This window comes from Amblyraja radiata, chromosome 5 (genome assembly GCF_010909765.2).
Source record: "Amblyraja radiata isolate CabotCenter1 chromosome 5, sAmbRad1.1.pri, whole genome shotgun sequence".
Taxonomy (NCBI): domain Eukaryota; kingdom Metazoa; phylum Chordata; class Chondrichthyes; order Rajiformes; family Rajidae; genus Amblyraja; species Amblyraja radiata.
This window is the reverse complement of record NC_045960.1, coordinates 44,567,757-44,585,237: the sequence shown is the minus strand read 5'-3', so window position 1 is coordinate 44,585,237 and position 17,481 is coordinate 44,567,757. Positions and strand designations below refer to the sequence as shown.

General features: G+C 40.4%; 2 protein-coding genes across 3 annotated transcripts in view; one reads left to right on the top strand and one right to left on the bottom strand.

Moving 5' to 3' along the window:
• nt5dc1 (5'-nucleotidase domain containing 1) overlaps positions 1-17,481 on the top strand; it is a 492,890-nt gene that overhangs the window by 89,774 nt on the left and 385,635 nt on the right. The gene's annotated exons all lie outside the window — the stretch shown is intronic.
• Positions 1-17,481, bottom strand: part of LOC116973236 (collagen alpha-1(X) chain-like) — a 37,612-nt gene that overhangs the window by 6,009 nt on the left and 14,122 nt on the right. The window contains exons 4-9 of one of the 2 annotated variants that reach the window (XM_033021117.1): positions 10,798-10,845; positions 10,560-10,610; positions 5,987-6,061; positions 5,720-5,794; positions 4,907-4,981; positions 2,930-3,007 (exon numbers count right to left, since the gene is read on the bottom strand). In XM_033021117.1, coding sequence (XP_032877008.1) covers positions 2,930-3,007; positions 4,907-4,981; positions 5,720-5,794; positions 5,987-6,061; positions 10,560-10,610; positions 10,798-10,845 — 402 coding nt within the window. The remainder of the gene's footprint in view (positions 1-2,929; positions 3,008-4,906; positions 4,982-5,719; positions 5,795-5,986; positions 6,062-10,559; positions 10,611-10,797; positions 10,846-17,481) is intronic. The other variant, XM_033021118.1, reaches the window with a different exon arrangement.

Sequence of the window (17,481 nt, the reverse complement as noted above, 5' to 3'; positions counted from 1 at the left end):
GGGCTAGTATGGACATTGTGGGCCAAATGGATTCTTGGGGTGGCAACTCAGTCCCTCAAGCCTGATCTGTTGGCAGCTCACTCACGGCTGGTGGGCTGGCAGTTGACTCACGGCTATTCCGTGAAGTTCCATTTCAAGCAGAGTGCAAGGCCACCAAATTCAAATCCATTTTCCTACCATTTCAAGCAGGTGTGCAAGGCCACCAAATTCAAGTGCAGTTTCTTACCTCTTCGAGCAGGGTGCAAGGCCACCAAATTCAGGTTCAGTTTCCTACCACTTCAAGCAGGGTGCAAGACCATCGAATTCAAGTGCAGTTTCCAACCACTTCAAGCAGGGTGCAAGGCCACACAATTCAAGTGCAGTTTCATACCACTTCAAGCAGGGTGCAAGGCCACCAAATTCAAGTGCAGTTTCGTACCATTTCAAGGAGGGTGCAAGGCCACCAAATTCAAATGCAGTTTCATACCATTTCATGCAGGGTGCAACGACACCACATTCAAATGCAGTTTCATACCATTTCATGCAGGATGCAAGGCCACCACATTCAAATGCAGTTTCATACCATTTCATGCAGGGTGCAAGGCCACCACATTCAAATGCAGTTTCATACTATTTCAAGCACGGTGAAACCATCATAATGACCACCATAAAACCACACAAAACACCACACTCACAGTTCAGTAGACATTCAGTGTGTTCAGTTGATTCACAGCTCAGACAGAGTCGTGACCTCTCCCTCCCCCATCATGCAGAGACTGAGCCACACCCACACTTCCGGGTTTTATAATCCCTCCCACCGGAAAAGGTGTGACCTTCATGGCCTGATTGACAGGAGAGAGATTCTCAACTTTTTTTAAACACTAATAACACTTGTTTTTCATTGATGGGAAGAATCCTCTGCACCTGATGAGCGGAGGGGGACTGAGTAAGATGGCCAAAAATCACAGCCGTAAGTGGTAGAGTTTTATCTAAAATCAATATAGTGCAAACAGGAAGTTGTCAAGTTTAGACAAACAACCATCTGCAGTGCCTTTTCACTTCAACCCAAAACCCCCAAGCAACCATTTGCATGCAACTTCAACCCAAACCCCTCAAACAACCATTTGCATGCAGTGCCTTTTCACTTCAACCCAAACCCCCCAAACAACTATTTGCATGCAGTGCCTTTTCACTTCAACCCAGATCCCCCAAACAACCATTTGCATGCAGTGCCTTTTCACTTCAACCCAAACCCCCCAAACAACCATTTCCATGCAGTGCATTTTTACCTCAACCCAAATCCCCCAAACAACCATTTGCAAGCAGTGCCTTTTTACCTCAAACCAACCATATTTTCATTTTCAAACCACATTAAGGGCACTCACAGTTGAGTAGTTATTCAGAGCTCAGAGAGACATGATCCTCTGGCTTCCTCCATCTTGCAGAGACTGAGTGAATCACACCACTTCCGGGTTTTATAGCCCCTCTCTCCTCCCACCAGCAGAGGCAGCAGAGAGAATGGCAAATTTAAAAAAAATATTAATTTCTCTCTGATTTTTCATCGATGGAAAAAATCCTCTGGTCCAATCTAGCCGAGGGGGGGTTCTGAGCAAGGTGGCCAAAAATGACGGCCGTAAGTGGCGGCTTTCTCTCGGAAATCAAATTGCAGTGCGTCAAAAGCGGTCAAGATCAGACCTTTAGTAATATATAGATATAGATAGATAGATCGCGAACTATTGGATTTCTATGATGGCTAACTAGGTTCACAAAAGGACACAAAGTACTGGACTAAATTAGCAGGTCAGGCAGCATCTCTGGAAAACATGGATAGGTGACATTTTTGATCTAACCCTTCAGCTATATGTTCACTTTTAAATCTCTTCACATGCTTATGGTTGATCTATAATTTTAAATTTAAAGCATTGTGTTGGTTTAGTTGCATCAGAACCAGTTGTACAGATGCACTGGACTCAGCTTTTTAACCGATCAAGCCTTAAGCAAAAAAAGCAGTAATTTAACCTTCCTTCTCTTTTTCTATAGGTGAAGAGTTTCTTTGTTAAATATATTTTCATTTCGAAAAGCTATGATGAATTCTACACCCACCACTGTTATTATTTCATTATTGTTAAACTGCACATGGAACTTTAATTCATTAATTTTTTTTTTTTTATGTACTGCTGCATACCTCTATTTTAAAGAGACCAAAATAAAATGATTTAACGGTTTTAATATAACAAAGCTACATGAAGAGTTTTGAATTTTATGTTTAGCAAAATAAAAGAAAATATCAGTTATATTATGCTGAAGAATTAAGCGCAGGCTCGGCGATCGTTTCGCTGAATACTTCCGCTCAGTCTGCCTAAACCTACCTGATCTCCCGGTTGCTATACACTTTAACTCCAGCTCCCATTCCAACACTGACCTTTCTGTCCTGGGCCTCCTCCATTGTCAGAGTGAAGCCCAGTGCAAATTGGATGAACAGCACCTCATATTTCACTTGGGCAGCTGACAACCCAGCGGTATGAACATTGACTCCTCTAACATCAAGTAACCCTTGCTTTCCCTCTCTCTCCGTCCTCCTTCCCAGTTCTCTGACCAGTCTTACTGGCTCCAACTACATTTTTTATCTCTGTTTGCTTTGTTGTTAACTTCTTCCAGCTAACAATGATCTATTTTACATTTTCCTTGATATCATTCCTTTTTTCCCTGTTTTCACACCTTACGCTTCCTTATCTATGTATCTCCCTCTCCCCTGACATCAGTCTGAAGAAGGGTCTCGACCTGAAACGTCACCCATTCCTTCTCTCCCGAGGTGCTTCCTGGTCTGCTGAGTTACTCCAGCATTTTGTTTTTTATCTATGCTGAAGAATTACATTGTTTTTGAATCTGCATTTTTATTTCACATTAATACCCTTCAGAGAGACATTTTCTATGTAAAAAGGGAGCTTACTTGTTGAGTTGGCATCTGTACTCTGATTGTTTTCTTCGGAAGATGATCTCCTTGAATAGTGGCCCTTTACCTGATAAACTGTTTTAGAAAGTAGAATTAATTCAAATTTGGTGAAGTCGGCTTTTTGTTTGAACATTTGTTGATGTATACTGAATAAAACAAAATCACTAAAGTATAACTGATGTCACATGAACAATTATCTATATAGAAGACAGATTTAAGTAAAAGTATCATTAATTGCCTTTAATCTATTGTAGTTGATAGATTTGGACCTCGTTTGGACTTGGAATTTCCTGCATGCTAATGAGCTGTCCCACTTAGGCGACTTTTTAGGTGACTACGGGAGACTATGCAGTCGCCACATGTTCGCGGGTGTTTGCCGGGGAGTTGCCTTCATGGTCGTGAGGAGTTCCCACATTCTGGGAACTAGTCGGGGCCTCATTATGGTCGCCGCAAATTTTTCAATATGTTGAAAATGGAGAGTAGCTAGAATTCGCGTGCCGTAGGTGGGTCACCAGGAGGTCCTAGTGGGTGGCCAGGAGGTCAAAGGTTCTCATAGGTTCTCGTAGGTTGTAACCGGTGCTGACTGGTGAATTTCATTGGCTCATTGGGGAAAAAATAACGAAAGCAGTAGTTTGCAGAACCATGGATAACCGACCGGTAATGTTAAATGTCCGCCAAGCTTCACAGCCGTGCATCTCTGGCTTCTTAAAAGTTGTCTCCACCTCCTTCTCCCCACCTCTCCCCCCCTCCTCTCCCCCTCTTTTAAAGGATTTACCAAAAACTGTGCTTAGCCGTCTTAATTACAGCGCCAACCTTCCTGTTCATCACAGTGTGTGTATGTATCACCCTGGCTTTGTGAATTTTACTCAAATAGCGCTCCCCCCGCTTGCCCTGTCACCCGCCTGCATAACGGGCTGGTGAAGGAAGCGATGTGTGTGTGTGTTCCACTCTGACAGTCGCCGTTCCAGTTGCCGACTTTTCAGGCGACTACCGGCAACTTGACTTTTTTTTTCTTTTTGTGGTTTGTACAATAATCTGAATTGCATTCAGTTTTGCAGTTTACCACAACGGGATTTACAATCTGTGGGCAGTTGACGAGCATTATGCTATGTGGAAAACTATGCAACCCATAACTCCAACTTTATTCTGTACACATTTACCACTTTGTTTGCTCTGATGTTAAACTTTAATTGTGCACTATCTTATAAAATTAAAATGAATTAAAATAACATCTAAATAAAATGGCATGTTACTTAATACCAGAATTGAAATTACTATTCTGGGTATTTTCTTCAGAGGTTCTCTTTGAATACTGACCCTTAACTTGGTGACCTGGGAGTATAATAAATTGACCATTGGTGAACATACAGCCCAGTTTTTACCAATTTGACTGAGTTTGGATTGTTTTTGTGTTTTCATAGTGCAGGTACCCTGATGATCATTATATCTTCTTCCCGAGTAGTGACTTACAACTAGATGGTCTGCTCAGCCAATTCAGAGATGATTGTAATCACTTGTATTGCTGGACTTGGAAGGGGATGCAAGCTGTCTCACTTGAAGGAACTAAAGATATTGATTTTTTATAACAAATTTATTGATAAAAATCCCAATTCAGCTTTTTGTAGCAACTCATGGTAAGGTTTGAATTTATAACCGATGGTAACTTGTCTTGTCCACTGGGTTACTCTCCAATCTTAAATTAACATTTATTTAACACAAATTTACCTGACGCAGTGAATACTTGTTTGTACTGGTGCTAAACATGTAATTTGTAGATTCCTGCAAAGGTTTTTCATGCAGTATGGAACTTATTATTTAATTTATGTGAAGCACTTTGGGGTCAATGCAAGTTGACTTAAAATGTGCTATATAAATAAAGTTTACTTACTTACTTACTTACTTACTTACTTACTTACTTACTTACTTACTTACTTACTTACTTACTTACAGTAACTAATGTAACTTGTTACTTACTGCCAGAATTGGAATGGCCATTCTGCCCATTTTCTTCAGAGGAACTCCTTGAATACTGACCCTTAACTTGATTACCTGAAAATATAATAACATCTTCCTTTTTGATTTGAGCATTTGTTAATTTTTACACTATTTAACCAATTTTGCCAACAACTATTGAATTTTATAGTGGGAGATTTTCAATATAATTACTAACTGCTCTGACAATTTGCTTTTGAAAATATTTTTTTAATACACAGCCCTAATGCCAACGTTCCTGTATATACAGTGCAACTGAGCTTGACTGGGTTGTGATTGCTTTTGCGTTGTCATAGTGCAGATACCCTAAAGTTCATCAGGTTTTATTCCATGTTGTGACTCACAACTAGATGGTCTGCTCAGCCATTTCAGTGATGATTGTAATCACTTGTGTTGCTGGACTGGGAAGCGAATGCAAGCTCTTTTCACTGAAGGGAACACATATTGGTTTCTCAAAACAATCCATGTAATTGATAAGAATCCCAGTTTAATTTTTAGCTACTCATGGTAAGGTTTGAATTCACAACTTATGGTTACTGGGATTCTTATCAATTACCTTTACTAATGTGCTACTCTGCAATCTTTGTTAAAATGTATTTAACATACATTCATGTTATCTATCTATCTATCTATCTATCTATCTATCTATCTATCTATCTATCTATCTATCTATCTATCTATCATAAATTTACCTTACAATGTGAATACTTATTTGTTCCGGTGCTAAACATACAATTTGTAGACCACTGTAAAAGATATTCATATACTCTCTGATTAAAATAACTTGTTACTTACTGCCTGAATTGGAGTGACCATTCTTCCCATTTTCTTCAGAGGATCTCCTTGAATACTGACCTTTAATCTGGTGACCTGAAAATATAATAAATTGGCAGTTGATGAATCTCTCTTTTTGGTTTGAACATTTGTTAATTTTTACACATACACAAATTTACCTTCCTTACATACAGTAGTGAATACTTGTTTGTATTGTTGAACATTCAGTGTATAGATTCCTGTAAAGGATAATCATATACTAACTGACTGAAATAACTTGTTACTTACTGTCAGAATTGGAGTGACCATCTTGCCTCTTTTCTTCAGAGGATTTCCTTGAATAATGGTCCTTAACCTGGTGACCTGTTTTGATAAATACAGTACAACACTTAGTAAGTCCCCCACCTTGGTTTGAACATATATTACTATAACTGACACGATGTATTATCATGGAACTAAAATATAACTATTGTTTCATGTGACTGTTTGTCACTGAGTTTTAGAGAAGAAAGGTTGTAGTATAAATTTCATTATCTCGGTCCATCTTGTCTAATTCATATACATTGAATTATGTTTATGATAACATTTCCCATGTAGCCACCAGGTCCCAATTCCATTACAGGAACTTAGAATTGGATGACCTGTTTAGAGAGAGATATTAGTTAACTGCAGTTCAAAGAAATTACGATATCTTGTATTGCAGGCTGAGCAAGAGTGTCTCTTTTCCTGACAGGTGAAATAGCTTAAAATGATCGTGCAATCTATTATTTATTAGTGCAGTACTGTAACCTTTACCTGACCTCCACTTAATTCCATGATTAGTACAAAGTGAAAATGTCTTCAAATGAGTGGTAAACGAGATGCCTCGAATCACCAGTATCAACATCATGGTACCTGCTCTCTACAAGCATAAAAACCTAGCATTGTGTTCCTTGGAATTTACGATAAGAAGTCAAGAGTGTTTTATTGTCATATGTCCTGGATTGGAGTGAAGTTTAAAAGACAAAGGATTGAGCAGATGGTGAAAATATTCCTTTGGTGGGGAAACTTGGGAGCAGCAGAATATTGGAACACTTTTGCAAATGGTAGCACAATTGTGAATTTTAAATGTGAGATGGATCGATTTTTGTTGATCGAAGATATTAGGGATAGGAAGCAAAAATTAGCATATGTTGTCTACTATAATTCTTTAATTTTCGCCTTTAGCTCCCATGCTCTCAAAGAACTCATGGATAGGAGTAGAAAATAAAAAAGTGACATTGTATCAATCAACCTTTTGTCAATATACTTCTAAAACAATTATAGACAAAGAATTGATACGTAAATGAACATGACATGGTACAGAGTAAAATGGACGAATATGTTACTACTTGTGATATCTATTGTTAGTAAATTGCACTGACAATAGGATTTTGGACAATGCAGTATTTTGAGCGAGCAAATGGAGAAGATAGTCAAAGCTCATTGCTAGACACTGACATCTACTGGAAATAGTATATGTTTGCAGGCAGTTTGAACACAACGATCAAAACTGGGGTCCTCTTCCTCTTAAAGAAGATAGATAGAAAATGCTAGAATAACTCAACGGGCCAGGCCGCATCCCCGGAGAAAAGGAACATGCGATGCTTCGGGTCACGACCCTTCCCCAGACTGAAATTCGGGGAGAGGGATACTTTACTCCAGCTCCTCACGGGCCCCCACCAGTGACTCTGCTGACCCTCGCCTCTCCACCGCCCACCAGCAGGCCGAAACAGTCGTCCCACCCGAACTCCAAGGCAGATTGAACAGTTTGCTTATAATCCTTGTTCAGATTTACAAGTAATAGAAAGTTGTTTATTGAAACGGATCTGAGCTTGACGAAGACTGCTAGTGAGTAGCAGAATATTTCTGGGGTACTTCTAAGGTTTAAGGAATGAATGGACACAGATTTTTCTTGGATCATTGGAACCAAGCTATATTAAACAGCTCCAAGAAATAGGATAGGTACTCAACATAAATCTTGCATCTCAAACCACAAAAACTATAAAGCATGAATAGGCTACATGGTCTCTCAAATCTAATCCACCATTCTATAAAATCAGGGCTGAGTTTGTGCCTTGTCTATTTTGCCACCCTATCCCATGTTCTTGAGGACCTGAAGTACAGAGAGAGGTTGTGCAGGCTAGGAACATGAGGGACAACTTTTTCACACAAGAGGACTGTGGTTATATGGAACAAGCTGCCAGAGGAAGTAGGTGAGACAGATATAATAATATTTAAAATACATTTTGGCAGGTACATGGATAGGAAAGGTTGAGAAGGATATGGGCCAAACACAGGCAAATGTGACTCCTGTAGATCGGGCATGTTGGTCAGCATTGACAGGTTGGGCAGAAAGCCCTGCTTTCGTGCTCTTTGACATGAAGGGCAGCTGTTTCTTCTTTGAGGGTTGTAATACCCTCAAAGAACAGCATGCCCACTCCAAAAAGCAGATGGCCTGAATCATTAAATATATTCAAGGTTGAGATAGATTTTTGTGACGTTTAGAAAGTGGAGTTGAGGCCAATGGTTAAGAGAAGCTGTAATATTATCAAATGGCAGAGCCATCTTAGGGGACTGAGAAGTCTAGTGCAGAGCCTCCTGCTAATGTTATTAACCACGGTGACTAGTTTTAAAAGTACTTTATAGGTTAAATAGGATTCTGAAATGTTCAAAAAATGGGTATGTAGTATCTTCATCATTATAATGCGGAAAGAGTACTGAAAATTCCACATAGGCAGTATGTAGGTGGAGAAGGAAGAGGTCACCATCACAGAGCATGCTGTTCAACACTTCATTTTTGTAAGTGAAGAATGGAGGTGTTTAAACCAGCAATTTTAAGAGATAATGGACGAATACCAGAGGCAGTGAAGACCTGCGATATTGGGCTGGAAAGGGAAGTGGGTGCCAAAATATTAATTTGGGGAAATGGTAGGGTAAATGTAACTTTATAGCCAACACATATTTGAAGTTTACTTTGAGTAAGAGTGAGAGTGAACTCGTCTGCAATGTTGCATATGGATGTGCGACGGCAATTTGTTACCTCATAGTTATCACTTCCTTCGTGGCAGTCAAAAATGCTGGGAAAACTCAGCGGGTGAGGCAGCATCTATGGAGCGAAGGAATAGGCGACGTTTCAGGTCAAGACCCTTCTTCATGGTGTGTGTTCCACTTACAAATGTAGCTTTGACTTTTAGTTGCCTTTTTAGTTTGTGGAATTAGTTACCAGATAGATTGAAACTGGCAAAACGTGTAAGGAGGTGACTCAAGCATAAGAATTCAAGCCCAAGAACTTAAATAGAACATGTATCTGGTGCCAGCACTTTATGTGAAACTGAATAACCTGTTTCAAAAAGTTCAGGGAAGGAAAAGTCCAGTTGTAAATCACCAGCCCACGCACTAAACCTGGTGTATATTAGAATCTTGGAAGCAAGTAATATTTTGATGTTAGACAAAAGTGCTGGAGAAACTCAGCGGGTGAGGCAGCATCTATGGAGCAAAGGAAATAGGCTACTTTTCGGGTCGAAACGCTTCTTTAGACTGAGGGATTTAATATTTTGATGTGGTTACTTGTATTTATGATTAATACAAAATGTGGCACATTGCTTATAATAAATGGAAAGATCTAATACTACACAATGCATAATTTAAAAAAAAGTTTTTTTTGCTGATCATGTCCATAGTTGTCATTATTGGACTTTATTACCTGTATATTAAAAAATTCACCCCAAGAATAGGTTACATATCTTTTACCTATTTAATTGAAAGTAATCAGAACAAAAAATAATGATAAAAGATACTTTTAGTAACACAAATGTTTTCAACATTTGGTGTTGTGAGTTGAATATTTGCCAACCAATAGGAATTGATTTCCGGACCATTGATAAATCTTTAGAGAAAATGAAAATGAGTATTGTCAATCATTCTATTTTTTATATAGTTTTAGATGTTCGTCAGAGATGCTGCTGAAACTCTGAGTTACTCCAGTACTTTGTGTCTTTCTATCTTGATGGAAATGTTCAATTAGGTTCAACTAAACAACTTCAAAGCACAAATGCATATTGATTCTATTCGATTGGTTGACTCTTAAACAAATACTGATTGCCTGCAAATTCCTCACACTTGATATGCAACAAATGTCCTTTCCTTCTTAACATCACCTTTTAAATAATAGTGTTTTTTTCCCAATCATAAGGCAATTCCCCTCAATCACAAGAGGTTTTCAAAATCACAAATAATACACCGTGCCTCCAGTGAAATAGTTTGGGTTGACAGGAGGTTGATGCAATCAGTTCAGTGATCAAAGATGAGGTCTGGAAAATTCATGTAAGCCAATCAGCTTAGCAGTTGCTAACTGTAATTGTTCAAAAACCTGTATAATTTTGTATCTCATCAAGACATAAATTATTCAGAGAATCTGGGCAAGAACCAAAGCCTGGACCTGAAGTACAGCATCATATCTGCCAAGGCAGAGTCAGAAGGCATGATTCTTTCTGGCATACAGAGTTGTTGACTGAATGCAAAACGGAAAAGTAATTCCAAATTTGCAAATTAATTCTCCATAGCATTTCAAATTCTGATATTAGGAAAATGATTTGAGTAGATGAAGATCACCACACATTTAACCAGAAACCGACAGGAAGAAACAAAGCATGACTGATATTCCTCTGACTTCCACTGAACTACTTGTAAAACTATGGTTCAGAATTGTGGATTTCTGAGATTGTTTCTTCTGATTTCAGCATCTAAAATTGGTAAGTAGAGCTTTTACAACTGGAAGCATAAATATAATCTTCATAAATTGTTAAATCTGTGGTATATATAAAAATTTAAATCTACGTACTTTCAGAATTGTCATCAATCTTAAATGCGTACTTCCCCTTTACTTGATTACCTGTTTTGTGAAAGAAAAGAAATATAACTGTAAACATAAACGTTTGTATTTCATCTTACAGAATTTTATTGTTGATATAAAATATTAAAAAATAATAAATGTATCCAAATTGATATTTTATACAAAGTTCGGAGTTTAGAGTGAAGGAGGGTAATAAAATAGCTCATAATTATTGAATGGAGCTTACTTGCAGAATTAGATTCACCATTGTATACTTGTCCTTTTACCTCATTACCTGTTTTAGGAAAGATAAAAAAAGTAAGTCATTTAATTGTCCCGTCCCCCCCTTGAGGTACAAATATCTTTGGGAAAGTTTTGTAAGATTTAGTGCTCATCAATTTGTCCCCATCACAATTTTGTTTAGAGACACTCTGTGGACCATGACAGAATAGTATTTCATTAGCAAAATAAGTGCATACATTGGATTTTGCAGGGCAGAAAGTGATGTCACTTGAATTGCAAAGCATTTTCATTTCTGAAAAGATGTTTCAGTTGAGGCGATTTTTGAGCTTTCACCAAGAAAAAGAGATAGGTAAAAGTAGTTTGGAGTTTACTCCCAGGACATAATGTGGATGCTAAATTCCAGTGTTACACCATAATAATTTCTCCGTTTTGAGGCCTAAAACAGATTAATTTGGCCTAAATCAGTATTTGGAGCCTGGAAGTACACTGAATTTACACTCGAATATTTCTTCATTTGAGGCTTAAGCTCTGATTTATATGTAGAAAAAGCGGGCACAATTTATCTCAGAAATGACAGATAAATTAAAAATTTTCAATGTGACATTTTTTTAAATATCAAAAATACAGAACATGCGTGGCTTTCTTTAATCCGGATCAATTTCATGTAATAGACTAGGTAGATAGTTTGTGATAGTTTTATTTTCTGCTGTTGCTTAAAAGTCTAATCACATTGTTGAGAGATTCTGCAACAAACATCATTGGACAATGCTCAAAACTGAAAGATAGAGGAGACATTGGTGCAAAATTGATTGTTTTAAAGCCTTCTAATTTCTGGCCAGATTACTGATGGGAATTGGTCTATGATTTTTTCCTTATGAGCAATGGGCACGAATAAGCAAATAAATAAATATGTTGGGAGAAGGAAATCAAGGATGTGAGCCCATTGTTTTTATTGGTGCGGTTTAATAATTAAAGATGGGTCTCTAATACTCAATACTGATTGCAGTATAGGGTGTAATACTGGTGAAAATATATTGGTCAACAGTTTAACTGGTACAGTTAATAAGTCAATAAGTGCTCATCAAGGGAATTCAAAACTAAATTTAATGCTCGTATTATTCGTTCTGGTATCACTAGGAAAGTAGATAAACTCAAAGCATTAATTAACGCAAGGTTGTATGATAATATTGCAATCACATTGTTCAGGAACGTGCAGGATTGGAGCTCAGCATATAACCATATAACCATATAACAATTACAGCACGGAAACAGGCCATCTCGGCCCTACAAGTCCGTGCCGAACAACTTTTTTCCCTTAGTCCCACCTGCCTGCACTCATACCATAACCCTCCATTCCCTTCTCATCCATATGCCTATCCAATTTATTTTTAAATGATACCAACGAACCTGCCGCCACCACTTCCACTGGAAGCTCATTCCACACCGCTACCACTCTCTGAGTAAAGAAGTTCCCCCTCATGTTACCCCTAAACTTCTGTCCCTTAATTCTGAAGTCATGTCCTCTTGTTTGAATCTTCCCTATTCTCAAAGGGAAAAGCTTGTCCACATCAACTCTGTCTATCCCTCTCATCATTTTAAAGACCTCTATCAAGTCCCCCCTTAACCTTCTGCGCTCCAGAGAATAAAGACCTAACTTATTCAACCTATCTCTGTAACTTAGTTGTTGAAACCCAGGCAACATTCTAGTAAATCTCCTCTGTACTCTCTCTATTTTGTTGACATCCTTCCTATAATTGGGCGACCAAAATTGTACACCATACTCCAGATTTGGTCTCACCAATGCCTTGTACAATTTTAACATTACATCCCAGCTTCTATACTCAATGCTCTGATTTATAAAGGCTAGCATACCAAAAGCTTTCTTTACCACCCTATCTATATGAGATTCCACCTTCAAGGAACTATGCACGGTTATTCCCAGATCCCTCTGTTCAACTGTATTCTTCAATTCCCTACCATTTACCATGTACGTCCTATTTTGATTTGTCCTGCCAAGGTGTAGCACCTCACATTTATCAGCATTAAACTCCATCTGCCATCTTTCAGCCCATTTTTCCAAATGGCCTAAATCACTCTGTAGACTTTGGAAAACCTCTTCATTATCCACAACACCCCCTATCTTGGTATCATCTGCATACTTACTAATCCAATTTACCACCCCTTCATCCAGATCATTGATGTACATGACAAACAACAAAGGACCCAACACAGATCCCTGAGGCACCCCACTAGTCACCTGCCTCCAACCCGACAAACAGCCATCCACCATTACCCTCTGGCTTCTCCCATTCGGCCACTGTTGAATCCATCTTGCTATTCCTGCATTTATACCCAACAGTTGAACCTTCTTAACCAACCTTCCATGAGGAACCTTGTCAAAGGCCTTACTAAAGTCCATATAGACAACATCCACTGCTTTACCCTCGTCAATTTCCCTAGTAACCTCTTCAAAAAATTCAAGAAGATTAGTCAAACATGACCTTCCAGGCACAAATCCATGTTGACTGTTCCTAATCAGACCCTGTTTATCCAGATGCTTATATATATTATCTCTAAGTATCTTTTCCATTAATTTGCCCACCACGGAAGTCAAACTAACAGGTCTATAATTGCTAGGTTTACTCTTGGAACCCTTTTTAAACAATGGAACAACATGCGCAGTACGCCAATCGTCGGGGACTATTCCTGTTTCTAATGACATTTGAAATATTTCTGTCATAGCCCCGGCTATTTCTACACTAACTTCCCTCAATGTCCTAGGGAATATCCTGTCAGGACCTGGAGACTTATCCACTTTTATATTTTTCAAAAGTGTCAGTACTTCTTTTACTTTGAAACTCATAGTATCCATAGCTACTCTACTAGTTTCTCTTACCTCACATAATTCAATATCCTTCTTCTTGGTGAATACCGAAGAAAAGAAATTGTTCAATATCTCCCCCATCTCTTTTGGCTCTGCAGATAGCTGTCCACTCTCTCTCCAATGGACCAATTTTATCCCTCGTTATCCTTTTGCTATTAATATAGCTGTAGAAACCCTTTGGATTTACTTTCACCTTACTTGCCAAAGCAACCTCATATCTTCTTTTAGCTTTTCTAATTTATTTCTTAAGATTCTTTTTACATTCCTTATACTCCTCAAGAACCTCATTTACTTCATGCTGCCTATAATTATTGTAGATCTCCCTCTTTTTCCGAACAAGATGTCCAATTTCCCTTGAAAACCAGGGCTCTTTCCAATTTTTACTGTTTCCTTTCAACCGAACAGGAACATAAAGATTCTGTACTCTTAAAATTTCCCCTTTAAATGTCCTCCATTTCTCTTCTACATCTTTCCCATAAAACAAAATGTCCCAGTTCACTCCTTTTAAATCATCTCGCATCTCATCTTTCTCCAATCAAAAATCTCAACCCTAGGTCCAGTTCTGACCTTCTCCATAATTATATTGAAACTAATGGTATTGTGATCACTGGACCCGAAGTGCTCCCCAACGCATACCTCCGCCACCTGTCCCGTCTCATTTCCTAACAGGAGGTCCAGCACTGCCCCTCCTCTAGTAGGTACCTCTATGTATTGCTGCAAAAAACTATCCTGCACACATTTTACAAACTCCAAACCATCCAGCCCATTTACAGAATGTGTTTCCCAGTCTATGTGTGGAAAGTTGAAATCTCCCACAATCACTACCTTGTGCTTACTACTAATATCTGCTATCTCCTTACATATTTGCTCTTCCAATTCTCGTTCCCCATTTGGCGGTCTATAATACACCCCTATAAGTGTTGCTACACCTTTCCTACTTCTCAGTTCCACCCAAATAGCCTCCCTAGATGAGCCCTCCAATCTATCCTGCCAAAGCACTGCTGTAATATCTTCCCTGACTAGCAATGCAACACCTCCACCTCTTGCCCCTCCAATTCTATCACACCTGAAGCAACGAAATCCTGGAATATTTAGTTTCCAACCACAGCCCTCCTGCAACCATGTTTCACTGATCGCCACAACATCATACTTCCAGGTGTCTATCCAGACTCTAAGCTCATCCACCTTTCTTACAATGCTCCTAGCATTAAAATATGCACATTTAAGAAACCCCCCGTCTCTTATTCTCTGTTTATTTCCTTTTTTTTCTTTCTCCTCTTGTGTCCGAGTGCTTCCCTTTTCTGCTTCCTGCCTCCCATTCTGTCTACTAGCTTTCTCTATTTGAGTCCCTCGCCCCAACCATTCTAGTTTAAAGTCTCCCCAGTGGCCTTTGCAAATTTCCCCGCCAGGATATTGGTCCCCCTCGGGTTCAAGTGCAACCCATCCTTTCTGTACAGGTCCCATCTTCCCCAAAAGAAGTCCCAATGATCCAGAAACTTGAATCCCTGCCCTCTGCACCAGTCTTTCAGCCACGCATTTATCCTCCACCTCGCTCCATTCCTACTCTCACTGTCGCGTGGCACAGGCAGTAATCCTGAGATTGTTACCTTTTTGGTCCTTTTCCTTAACTCTCCTCCCAACTCCCTAAATCCTCCCTTCAGGACCTCTTCCCTTTTTTTACCTATGTCATTGGTACCTATATGTACCACGACCTCAGGCTCCTCTCCCTCTGATTTCAGGATATCTTGGATGCGTTGAGACACGTCCGAGACCTTGGCACCAGGGAGGCAGACCACCATCCTGGTCTCCCGACTGCGTCCACAGAATCGCCTATCCGACCCCCTAACAATAGAGTCCCCAATTACTATTGCCCTCTTCTTTTTTTCCCTACCTTTCGGAGCAACAGGGCCGGTCTCTGTGCTGGAGGCCCGTCCGCTGTCGCTACCCCCGGGTAGGCTGTCACCCCCATCCGTACTCAAACAGGAGTACTTATTTGCAAGGTGTACCGACATTGGAGTACTCACTCGTTCCTGCCTCTGCCCCTTGCCCTTCCTTAGCGTGACCCACATGTCTCTCTCCCGTGGTTTTGGAGTGACCACCTCCCTATAACTCCCCTCTATGACTTCCTCACTCTCCCTGACCAGACAGAGGTCATCGAGCTGCTGCTCCAGGATCCTAATACGGTCCCTTAGGAGCCCCATCTCTCTGCACCTGGTGCAGATGTGGACGTCTGGAGGGCCGTCCGACACCATGACCTCCCACATCTGACATCCAGAACAGTACACTGCTCTGGCTGTCATTCTCCCGCCTTACCCTGGATCCGATACCAGTATAATACAATAGAAACTGCTGGGAGAAATCAGCAGGTACCTGACTCACAAACAGCTGCTCCCTCTTGACCTTTAAACTGCACCTTTATTATATAAACAAAAAGCACTGTACCTTTAGCCCACTGTACCCTTAGCTCACTGTACCTTTACTAAAGCACTGTACCTTTAGCCCACTGTGCCCTTAGCTCACTGTACCTTTACTAAAGCACTGTACCTTTAATTAGAAAGCAGAAATGCTAACCTGAGGTTGCACCCAATCAGCTGCTTCCTCTAGTCTGCTTCCGCCAATCAGCGGCTTCCACCAGAACCCTCCCTATGGAGTGTGGAACGTTACGGATTTTGGTAAAAGCCCTGACCCTCCTCCACTCGCTCCAACGGTCCCGGGCCTCTGTGAAAGAAAGCCCCGCGCCCGATTTAAGTACTCACCGCCCTGACCCTCCTCCACTCGCTCCAACGGTCCCGGTCCTCTGTGAAACAAAGCCCCGCGCCCGATTTAAGTACTCACCGCCCTGACCCTCCTCCACTCGCTCCAACGGTCCCGGGCCTCTGTGAAAGAAAGCCCCGCGCCCGATTTAAGTACTCACCGCCCTGACCCACCTCCACTCGCTCCAACGGTCCCAGGGTATAGAATTTTCAGGCCATATCGGTAGAGATTAGAAATAAAAAGGCAGTGAATCTGATTTATATGGACTATAGTAGGTCTTACAGTGCCACATGGGAGACAAAAGGTCCCAGGGCATGTGGGATCAAGGTCAAGTTGGCAAACTGGATCCAAAATTGTCTTAGGAGCCAGAAGGTGATGATAGAGGGCTGTCTTTGAGATTAGATGCTGCAACATGAGGTATCCCACAAGGATCTATGCTGCGACTATATATAACACTCAAATGTATAGATCTAGGGTAAGGGGTAAGAAATTTAGAAGAATTTTAGAAGATAAGTATGTGGAATGCACTGCTTAAAAAGGTTGCTGACAGCATTTTAGAAATATTTTGATGAACATTTGAATTGCCTAGGTATAGATACCAATGGATCAATTGAGTTGAGATGGGATTAATATGGAAGGGCACTCACTGGCTGACATGGAAGTGTTGAGTTGGGTTGAATGGTCTGTTTTCACGCTGCACATTTCTATGACTATACTAGACCAAGTGCAGACCCGTTGGGTCTGTTCCCCCAGCGTGCGGTTGTGGGGGGGGGAGGCGGCATGCAGCGTCACACACACTAACTATCCCCCCCCCCCCCGCACTCACGCTAATTACCCACCTTGATATTATATTAATATTATTAATTTGCTCCTTTTACCCCATAACCACCCTATCTACTGACGCATAGCCCCCAACTTGCAGTCACATCTAGAGAGGGAGGGGGGGGGGGGGGGTTAGAGAGTGAGGGCAGAGAGAGAAGGGGCAGAGACACAGAGAGAGACAGGGACACAGAGAGAGGGGCAAGAGGGATAGGGGGGTGGAGAGGAGGA